General features: G+C 29.5%; 1 protein-coding gene across 1 annotated transcript; it reads right to left on the reverse strand.

Moving 5' to 3' along the window:
- Positions 1,274–7,403, reverse strand: LOC18589822 (1-acyl-sn-glycerol-3-phosphate acyltransferase PLS1). Its single transcript, XM_018126696.1, has 11 exons — positions 7,215–7,403; positions 6,803–6,925; positions 6,618–6,657; positions 6,442–6,515; positions 6,277–6,336; positions 3,813–3,890; positions 2,940–3,098; positions 2,567–2,692; positions 2,386–2,478; positions 1,775–1,861; positions 1,274–1,686 (listed from the first exon to the last, which is right to left on the reverse strand). Exons 1-11 carry the CDS (start codon positions 7,293–7,295, stop codon positions 1,483–1,485), a joined length of 1,125 nt encoding a protein of 374 aa, XP_017982185.1. The 5' UTR covers positions 7,296–7,403; the 3' UTR covers positions 1,274–1,482.

Below are 11,592 nucleotides of genomic sequence, written 5' to 3' on the forward strand. Positions count from 1 at the left end.
GAGAATGTTTTAGCCCTAGAAAAGAGTCATTCAAATGAATTGTGAAGGCTCTATATATAATGTCAAATGTAGCAATTTTTCAAGAGTAGGCTTTAATGTGCGTAATGAATGATATTATTATAAAAAGTTTTAATGTGAATAACCGTTATTGAGACCTATTATGGATATTAAAATAGCAATTTTATTGCATATAATGAGCAACAGTTAGAGACTCATTATGTGATCGTTGAAGTAATTGGGTGTAATAAGACTTGTTCTCGAGTAAAAGGTAATAAGGAAGAGGTATATGTGAAAAGCTATACGAGAACAAGTAAGAGAAAAAGTTATACATGAATAGGTATTAGAGAACAAGGTAAGAAAGGACCTTTTAATACCTTCATATCTGAGCCACCAAGCCAAATTCTCTGAAATATTCAAAGAAGAAAGTAATTCGTGAATCCTGTCACTTATTTCGAGTTGCGTTCATTGCTATTCGTGTAATGTGGTTATTTTTGTGCAAAGTAGTTATTTCGCATAGAGTAGTACTCCATTTATTTTAATTGTTTTGCGTGAAATAGTGCTTCACTTGTTGTAGTTGTTCTGTATTAAGTAGTATTTCACTTGATCTAGTTGTTCTACATGAATTAGTATTTTACTTGCTTTAGTTGTCATCAATATTCTTTATACAATATTACGTTGTCAAGCAACTCTAAAGAGAATAATAAGTTACTAGTCAAAATTAACTATTTACCATCTTAATTCAGTTTGGTTGTCTATTGTTGTATCGTTTTGTTTGCATCATGTATGAGGCTGTTCTTTCCAATATTAGTAACTCTAAATATATAGTATCCTTTTGTATAAATGTGTACTATTGGACGAACTAACTACATTTTAATTGGATTTTAAAATGAAATTATTTTTTTTATGGATTAAACCCCAACAGATTTAGTTGACCAATTATATATTCATTCTAATTAATTAAAATATTTTTAATTGATTATCATTCGGCAATCAAGCTCATTATTAAGTCTTTTCAAAGAAATTAATTATTGAGGCACATGATTTTGGGAACCTTAAAACATCACAAGAGTCTAACGTGAAGGTGTCAAGCGTTAATCCGATTGACTTGCATAAGTTAACTAATTGATCAGAAACTGCTGATAACTCTTACCAATGAATTTCGAATATAGAAAATTGAATATCCCACTATATATATATATATATATATATATATATATATATATATATGTAAACAGAAGGAAAAGGTAATGAATATCTGACTTATCTAGCAACTAAACCACGAATATTTCCTACTTTATTGCATTTTCTACTCCACAAATAGATATTGTAGAGGGATCTCCTTGACTGTCTGTAATTATATATATTTGTTCCATAGATTCCATGTTCTCGAAATAGAAGACTACTATAAGTTGTGTTCTTACGAAAAGAACATGATAAGCAGAGCAACTCTACTCTTATCAGTGGAGTAATTGCTTTGATTTATTATGTATCTCCATTTGTCTGCAAAGTAGCTTTGCACTTTTGTGGTGGTAACTTGGTGAATTCAAGGAAAATGTGTGCGAAGATTGCTGCAGTTCCAACTATGGTTGCCAAAATGGTGTACCCCCTCCGATTAGAGAGCAAGGAAAACTTCTGACATGATATCCAAGCTCCAACAGAAAATAAAAAGAGGGTAATGAGAAAAACCTACAGGAAAAATGATGAACGAGTTCATTAGTTTTTTGAGCTAATAATGCATCTTCGTATCAATGTATGTGTATGAATGATATCTTACTATAAGTGACTTCGTTGAGCGCCGAAAATCTGTAATTTCTTCTTCATCAAATCCACCGGTTGCTGCTAATTTGTCTAGTAGAGCATCCTGGTAGATATGCGATGGATGACACAGAAAAAGGGCATTAAAAATTTTTGAATGGAAATATTGCCTAGAAGAAAAGGTCACTAGTATACAAAGTTTATGTAAACGGTATGGAGATACCATTATTTAGAAAAAAGATTAGCTGAGAATTAATGCTTAATCAATTTTTAATTTTTGTTTGGTACATATCAAATATATATTGGACTTAAATTACACAAATGGAAATAGCTCTCTCTTATCTTATAAATTCCATCTTCTTTTCTGAACCTAAAACCTTTAGATTTAATGTGTCAAGAATTAACCAATTGTGAGTACCTATCAAGTTATCATTACCCCAAGTAAAAGCATTTGGTTATGTACACGTTGAAGTCTTGGAATTTCAATCTCAAGCTTGCAATCGACTCAAATTTTCATTTATGTAACTCTCACTCACCATAATTTGCTTCCTTTTCTTATATAATAATTAATCTAAAAATGAATCATTATGAGCTGAAGTGATAATTATGGGGCCCTTGCGATTTGCTTACCTTGGCAATGAACCTATTTCTACACCATTGAGCGATGCCTTCATCTGATTCTGGCAGTTCCTTCATCGAATATCGCTTTATATGCACCTTTATCTGTGTGTTGCCATTTGAAACTCCATCAGATTTAGATGTAAACAAACTTCCGGACGCTTGAACATTGATCGAGCAAATATAGGCTTACCTTGCAAGGTTGCCTCTTTAGAAATCTCAGCAATGACGGAGACGGGTGACCTTTTTGTATAGCAATTGTAACATCATAAAGCGCTGGAACAAAGGATCGCAAACTCTGTACTGCTGTAACAAAACCCTGAATGTTTCATCAAAAAGGAAAATTTAGTTGTATTTTCAGGAAAGACGTTCTGGCAATTAAACTTTCAAATCCTTTCAAAGGGATTCTTTTCATCAAAGGAACATAAATTCTTAGCAGAAGAGGCAACCCCGAGTAGAATAAACTGAACACTACACTTATTGTTGAAAGCTTCCAATTTTAAACTCTTTTGTTGCACTGGGCAGTGGGCCGACTAACTTTTAAAGATTACTAGGAAAAGTTTTACCTTGGTTCTGGGGATCAAAACGTTCTTGGGAATTGCCAACCCTTTGGTAGAAGCAAATGTTTGAGCTTCTAAGAGTTTATCGGGCGTCAAACGCGTTCCCTCCGCGAAAATTGTCACCCAAAAAGGAATAGGAAAATCCTTAAGCGCTTGAAAACTTGACTGCAATGGCAAATTAGGTAGATATAAATGTGGTAAAACCTGACGTTGATCTGTACAAAATTGAACGTGTTCTAAACAAAAATTACAGAAAAAAATTAAGGTAATCACCCTCCTAACCTAAACATATCCTGAGCCACGAATAATAGCTCACTCCAACCCAAACTTGACTTTACTTTAACCCAATTACTATATCTTATTTGTTGGTATATATTAAACATATTTTTTTTTATATAAAAGGAGATTTCATTCCATATCAACAATAATCAACAACAATATGTTGCGATCTTCCACTTGTCCTATTGCATGAAACTTGACTCAAACCTCTAAAAATTCATCAACTCATCCAAGTTCAAATTCGACCCAACCCAGATTGATGCAAAAAATGCTAAAAGAAATTAACAAATTAGAATTCAATATACGGCCACCCAAATCCCAAACTTGAACATTATGTTTGGTAAGAGGGAAAGAGTAAAGAAGGCAATGAAATGGAAAGAAAATAGTATGTTTTTTCCCCTTCCTTCCTCCAATTGGGAGGATAATATTTTATTTACAATTTTTTTTAATTTCTTTCTTTCTCTCTATTTTCTATTTTCCTTCCTACCAGAACATAGTGAAATGGTAAAAAAATTGAAAGAATCCAATCCACCAATTACCTCTTTTGTTTAATACATAAAAGGAGAATCTTTAGATACGAAAAGAGGAAACATATATTACCTTCAATTTGCTTCCGTCCTTCGCCCAATTTCTATCCACGAAAATAAATTCGTAAAACCAAGTTGTCCAACCAAAGATCTGCCAAATTTTTGTAGGAAAGTATTGACCTTTGTGAAAACTTTCTTGAAAACAATAAAAAAGAAATATACTACTTTTTATTGAGGAATTAAAATATTGAAGGAAGCAATCCTTTAAATAAATATAGTTATACTTAGGGTTATGCTATTAGTGTGTGATAATTACTAATAAATGTTGTGAGAGTAGGAAATAACAATTTCATCAACATATATTTTTGTGAGTAATTTTATTGCTAAACACTTTGGCATTTTTTATTCGAATTGACTTTAATCAAATATAATATTCCTTAATATTTCCGTCGTTATTATTCTTCTTATTTCGTATATAATTAAGACTTAATTGGATCCAACTCTTTTTAAGTCTCCCTCAAGAAATTGACTAATATTAACTTATATATGTTTTAACTTTATGTAAAATCGGAAATATATAATTTGGTCGGCCCTTCATTATCAAGGTGGACAAAATGCATAGTATAGGCATAATACATAAAAAGTTTTTAAACAATTCGAAAAAATTTAAATAAACTATTATTTATTTATTATATTTAATTAAGTTTTTATATTTTTATTTTAAATTAAATAAACTTTTATAACTAATAGTTGATTAACTGTTGTTAGGTAAAATGTCACTTGTAATTTTATATGACGTAGCACGCACATATCACAATGGATGATGATATGGAATGTTGACATAACATTATGATCATGTACTATTTTTCACCTTCTACGTCAGTGCCATATTAGCATAATATGACAAGTGACATTTTGACTAATGATAATTTAATTAATGACAAGTCATATTTTGACTAGTGATAATTAGTCAATTATTAGTTATAAAGGTTTCTTAGTCAAAAATAAAAATATAAAGACTTGATTGAATGTAAATGAATAATAAAGATTTATTTAAAAATTTTTAAATAATTTAAAAATGTTCAAATATTATACCTATAATATATTACAATAAGTCATATATTCGATACTAGTGTCAAGAAAGAGTTGCGATAGTTTCAACCCATTAATTATTACTTACTGTCAAGGTTGGAAGTGCGTGAGATAAAGAGAAAATTAAACATACAAACGAAGTAAATTTATAGTGTTATTTAAGTTGAAAATTGAGGTAAAATCCAAAAAGCTTCCTAAAAATATTTCAAAAAGACACCCTAATCTCTCTTATTTTAAAATTATGTTTTTGATCCCTTAACTATTAACACCATTAGTCAACTGTTAAAAAAATTATATTCAATATTACATAAATATTTTAAAACAAAAATGCCCTCTTAAAAAAATCTATTCATATTTTCTTGCAAAACTTAATAAAATTTAATATTTGACAAAGAAGAAAAAACTTAAAATTTAATAAAATTTTAGAACGAGATTTGTGAATGCAGTAGTTTGTCTCACTTTGATAATTAATAAATTTCAATATTTGACAAAAAAAATCTTAAAACTTTGTTTTTTGAAAAGCAGCTTTGATTTCATAATAAAAAAAAATACAAAGAGCTACCAGCCATGTTAAAAACAAGAATCCAAAAAATCAAAATCCAATGATCAAATAGAAACTCAAAATTATTCCCCAGATTGCAAGAAGATTAAGATGTCATGCCATTAAATCTAAAGGCAACCACAAGAGCCCTTTCCCAACAGCTATACAGCAAGCACAATATCAAAAGCAAAACTCAACCCTAACCAAATAAGAAACATAGCAGAGCTGAATCAGGAAATCAAAAACAAAAATGCAGTAGAGCTAAAGCCTTATAAATAGAGAAGGAAACCCACTACATGGTGCACCATCAAACCTTTAAACATTTAATATATAGTCAAGTCAAAATCTTTTTAAATCACTTTAAACTCTAGTATCAAAGAACAAATTTTGGACAAAAGTTTTTCAAGAAAATTAGTAATCATGAGTAAAAAATTAATCTCTTGATCTAACAGCATCAAATTTGAAATATCTATCATTGAACAAAAGATTTACTTTTAATACATTCTTTTCAATAAAAAAGAAATTCTCAAACTGTTGGCGAAATAAAGAGTTTATAATGACAATAGGTTTTAGTTGAAGGAAGAAATTTATGGTTTTCAAGACAGATAAAGCTTCAAGTTTTCAGGCTTTCAAATCAAAGTTTTTGAGTTTTTTTTTATTAAGGTTTTTGAGAGAAGGATAAGCAAAATTTTTTAAAAAGAGAATATGCTTAAATTCATAAAACAATATAAAAGGTATTTATTTCTTAAAATATTTATATAGTATTAAATCTATTTTTTTTAACTATAGACTAATGGTGTTAACAATCACTGAGTTAAAAACATCATTTTGAAACAAGAAAGATTAAAATGTTTTTTTGAAATGTTTTAAGGGAGGTTGTTGAATTTTACTCTTGAAAACTGACCGGAAGGTATTGCGTAGATTTCTTCGAGATTATGAGAGCGCTGCGAAGACAACCCATGCGCTGTAAATAAAGAAAAAAAAAGAAATTTAAGTAATTTTTTTGTACAAAAGAAATAAAGTAATTTTTAAAATATAGTTTCACAATTTAAGTGATAATGAAAATTACCTGTGCTAAAAGCCATACAAGCATCGTATCGGCATCAGCCACATGATTAGGCATAAGAAGAGCATGTTCTTTACCTGAAAAATTGTGAAAATAAATAAAATAAACAAATAATTATCTTTAATATTTCTTGGAATTGTAAAGAGCTTTCTTCTTTTCTTTTTCCTTTTCTGCATTACCCATCAACCGGTAAGTTTTCAAATCTGTATGCAGTTTTACCTGTAATATGAAAGCAAGTAACTTAGGCTACCGAAAGAAAAATGGAAACAACATATACAGATTTGCATATAATTATCTATATATATATATAGGCATATATTACAAAATATTAAATAATTTAAGAATTAGGAAGAATTGCAAACACCTCACAGCCAGACCACCACTCCATCAGCCACACAAGTTCTAGCCATAAAACCTCTGAAACTGCTCCATTGATTCTTCTGAATGTGCTTTTCGACAGCGGCCGAATAGTTAGATAACAAGCCACCTGCAAGTTCAATAATGTGAAGAAGCATGATAATTTCCCAATTTATATTAAGTTTTTGGTTGAGAGCATTGCTTTTATCTTTAATATGTTTTTTAGTTAAAAATAAAAAACCATCAGAAAGCTAAGGTAATCAGAAGATTCAAGACCACAACATTTCCAGTATATAAAAAGTTGGAGCCAAAAAACAGTGAACGTTAACCGGATGGTAAACAAGTAGCTAATGAAGATGAGGAATGAAGAAGTAATGGAAAAAGCTATAGCTAGCCAAGACGGGATCCAGTGAAATTACTTGGATGAGATTTATGATGGTGCCGATGAAAATGAACATCAAACTTAAAGGAACACTAGTAACTATGGCAGAAATTTCCATTGCCTAACAAAGCCTTATTGTAATGAGTTAAAGCTTATACTCTGACTGATTGGGTACTGGGTGCTATATATCAGACACAGCGGGTCCGGAGATTTTTCCAGACTTATAATTTTTTTAGGGGATCATTAACTATTTATCCTCTTGAGATGATCTTTTAAGGCAACCGTCCATTTGGTCATTGTTAAACACACAACTAACCTCCTATTAGGCTGAACAAATTAATTAAGGCAGACATTAATTAGCAGCAATCATTTTAGGCTTAGGGTTGGTTATGGTCTTTGTATAAAGACTCTAGACTTAGGGGGCGTTTGTCCTAAATTTAACTACTTGTGTGTAATCTCAAAAGTTCGTTAAATTTAATGGTGCGCACAGGAGTGGTGTTAGTCAATTTTTATTGGAGAGCCAAAAACAAAGAAGAATATGGGTTAAAATTTTTTAAAACTAATATATTCAACTTAACTAACAATTAAAAGATTCATAATAAATAATAATTTTATATAATATATAAATCAAAAGGAATAACAAAGAAAGATTTACAATAATCTTTTAGGAAAAGTTATGCTCGATCATATATCCTAAATTTTAATTCATCAATTATTAATTTTATATTGAAAAGGTTAATAATGTCTTTCTTAATATAAACAACTAAATTATCTACAAAAAATTTATTATCCATTTTATTCTGAAGTGTTGTTTTTACAATTTTCATTACTGAAAAGATTCTCTTTATAGTTATGGTAGAAATCGAAAGAGCCAAAATAAAGAGAATTAATCTATCAATCAGGATTGATAAAATATGATACATCGATAAAATTTTAAGCAACAGTCAATAGTGCAACATTATAACTTTATATTTAAAAATTACATAATAATTTTTTAATTTTTTAAGACTTAAAATATAAAAAATAAAATCCACATAACAAAAAAGAAGAAAAACATGGTAAGTAAAAGATAGAACCTATATAATAAAAAAGAAAAAAGAAGAATATGGTCGATGGTTCGTAAAAATTTAGAAAATAAAATCTTTAGAAACTATGATCATACGAGTAAATAAAATAAAAATAAAAAAAACAAATAATAATAATTATGGAAAGAAGAAGATAAAAAAAATATAAAAGAAAAAGAAAAATTTGGCATCAGCCGGATGCTTTGTAGACTCTTTGAGGCCTCCGGTTCACCTATGGTCCTCTTTTATAATCATAGCTATTGCCTTTAAAAAAACAAAAAATAAAAAAAATTATTTATATTAATTATTGAATAAAAAATTATTTTGAAAAAAATGAAAAGAAAATATATATAAAAAATTAAAATTTTAAAACCCATAGTCTTGCTACGCTCCTCCTTGGGTGCGCATCCACATGGTCCATGAAATTTCATGAAAATTTCATTTGTGTTATTCAAGTATACACAATTGTAATTTTTTTATTTAAAATAATAGAGGTTACAATCCAATTTTTTGAATATATATATATATATATACTATTAAGCCAAATATTCAAATAAAACAATAAGCAAGCTGTGTTTGCCTTTGGAATGAGCCAAGGCTTTTTTGTAGGATAACTGTAGAAGAAACCTTACAATACAAGAAAACAGTACATATTCCTTTCTTATTTGTATTTTCGACACCAAGCTAATTAATCAATGTCTAGATACTTAATTATCTCAACAACCACTTAATTACCCCTTCACACGTATGCCTATGCCTATTGGCAGGTGCAAAGCGCCAGAAATGTTAATACGAGGGTCCAGACAAATTCAATAACTAATACATTGAACAAATTATAATTAATGAAAGAGTTAAATGTGAAAAACAATGTTAAATTCAATTTTTTTTCTAAAAAAAAGTGTACTAGCATGGAAGTAATATAAGCTTCAAGGACAATATAAATAATCGATCAACACATGTATGATTGAAAAAGATAAAAATCTAACTAATAATTAAAAAATAGTAGAATGGAAGTTACAATCATGTAAAAGGAAACTAAAGGGATAAATAGTGAATACAAAATATTGGAAAATTAAAGCTATTTGCACAATATGTTTTGTAAGAAAACATGGTAATTGAAGTTAATTTGTGTCATTGTAATTTATTTTTTAACTAAATAAACAAATTATTTAAAATGAAAATGTAATAAAGTAATTGTGCCAATTTTAATTTAGTTAGTTGTTTGATCACAAAGCCAAACAAATTCCTTGATGAAATGAGTGCAAATAGTTTCCCTTAATTTGTGAAACTCATTCCAAAACAAAGTATTTAAAAGCTTGCTAGGCCGGCTGTACATGGGCTCTGGCAGCCACCCTAGTTTCGCCCATGCCCATTGGGTACAAAAGCTTATTATACAAATTGCTCAAGCTCACTAAATTTCGTAAATATGTTGTTTTGAAAATTCTAATAGCAATGTTCTATGCAAAAGTTTATATATTTATTTATTTAGGGTTAGGTAAGGAAGGACGAATAAACGTTTCTTCGTCAGTCATCGTTAAGGAATGTGAGATGCATGAGAAGTTCACAAATTTATGAATGGCCAACTCATGATCCTCCAAGTTTCATTTGAGTATTGTCACTTTCATGTCGAAACCTTCAATTATCGAAAATAAAATATTTATTCACATCAGTAAATGCAAGCACTAAACTGTAAGTGTCCCTTAATTTTAAAGGCAGAATACCACAATGAATTAAATTACAATTTCACTTGAACATGGTAATCGTTTTCAACATTTTTAACTGAAAATAAATTTTATCATTAGCAAAAAAACAGAAAATCATAATTTGAGGACGGGGACCTGGTGTAATTAGGATCATCTCATTCCAGGTTCAGCATCCAGATTTTCAAAAGGAAAAAGTATAGTTGACTAAGGAACCAAGCATGCTGATTTAACAAAGTCTCAGCTTGCTTATTCGATGGTTAATTTGTTGTTAGTTTAATTTGAACCGGACTAGCTTGGCTTTTAAGTGTTAAGTAGTCTATTTTAGATGTGCATTGAGAAAGGAATCAGCCTTAAAAATTAACATATTAATGTCGTAACGTGCGGGTCCGGGAACCCGACCGCCGGACGTGAATGTGAAAACTCATTAAAAAATTAAACTAGGAGTCGCCACCAATTCTTTTTTTTTAATTACTAGGTGTGATCGGCCACCTATTGACTCGATTCTAATCGATGCAAACTTAAATTAATTTTAAAGCCCACCGAAAAGAACCTTAAACCGGTCTACAATTTCTGGATCTAGGTTCGGGAGTACAGTTACGCCCGGGGAAGGATTAGCACCCCTCGGACGCCCGTTCTATGAACGGTACCATTTTTTAGATTATCCTATTGGGCTTTAATTTTAATTTCACTAGATTTCCTTAATTATTATTTTTATTTTATCTCCTATTTAACCTAAAACGGAATGCAAATGAGTGGCGAGATGAAATGCATGGCGTGAGATAAAAATGCTGGACAAATAACCTTTTATCGAGGATACTTTCCGAATCCGCCCACCATACTGGTGGGATCCGAGGTGTTCTCTCACCTAGGGAATTATTCGAGAAATTCGCCTTCCCAAATTCGACGAATAATTCCCGTCTTCGGGGTCATCGTACATATTCTTTTTAAAATAATATTTTGTGCATAATGGTCCTAATTCGGGCAAAAGCCTTTTATTAAAGGTGGTTCTCGAGCCCTCCCATCATACTGGTGGGATCCGAGGACATCTTTTCACCTAAGGAACTTTTCGAGAAATACCCGCCTTTGCAGGATCCCGAAAGATCCCATCATCGGGACTTAAACTCGAAAACAAAAAATATTAATATACAATGATATGTATGATGCGATATGTATATGCTATGCTAATACAATTATTTATTTTTTTATTATCATTAATATTTTTTTATTTTCTTATATATTTTATTATCATATTTCCTATTCTTATTTCTTATTATTACTATTTTTTTTATCTTTATTTTTACATTTTTTTGTTCTAAGTTCTTATGTTTTCCATTTATACTTAGACAAATTGCTTATAATTCTATATTATTTTAGTAAGCAAAAATTATATATTTTTATTATACTATTTTTTATTTTATATATTTTTTTATATTTTTATTATTTACACATTTTCATAAGCAATCTTTTATTCAAACCTAATGCCTAAGATCTTACTTCATATGTATACTATTATTATTTTATTATTTTTTTATCTTTATCTTCACATTTTTTAGTTTATGCCACTTAATACTCAATACTTAATTTTAGATTAGTTATTTTTATTATTTATTTATTTATTTATTTATTTAATGTCATGTATATTATATTT

The sequence above is a fragment of the Theobroma cacao genome, chromosome 9 (assembly GCF_000208745.1).
Source record: "Theobroma cacao cultivar B97-61/B2 chromosome 9, Criollo_cocoa_genome_V2, whole genome shotgun sequence".
Classification (NCBI taxonomy): domain Eukaryota; kingdom Viridiplantae; phylum Streptophyta; class Magnoliopsida; order Malvales; family Malvaceae; genus Theobroma; species Theobroma cacao.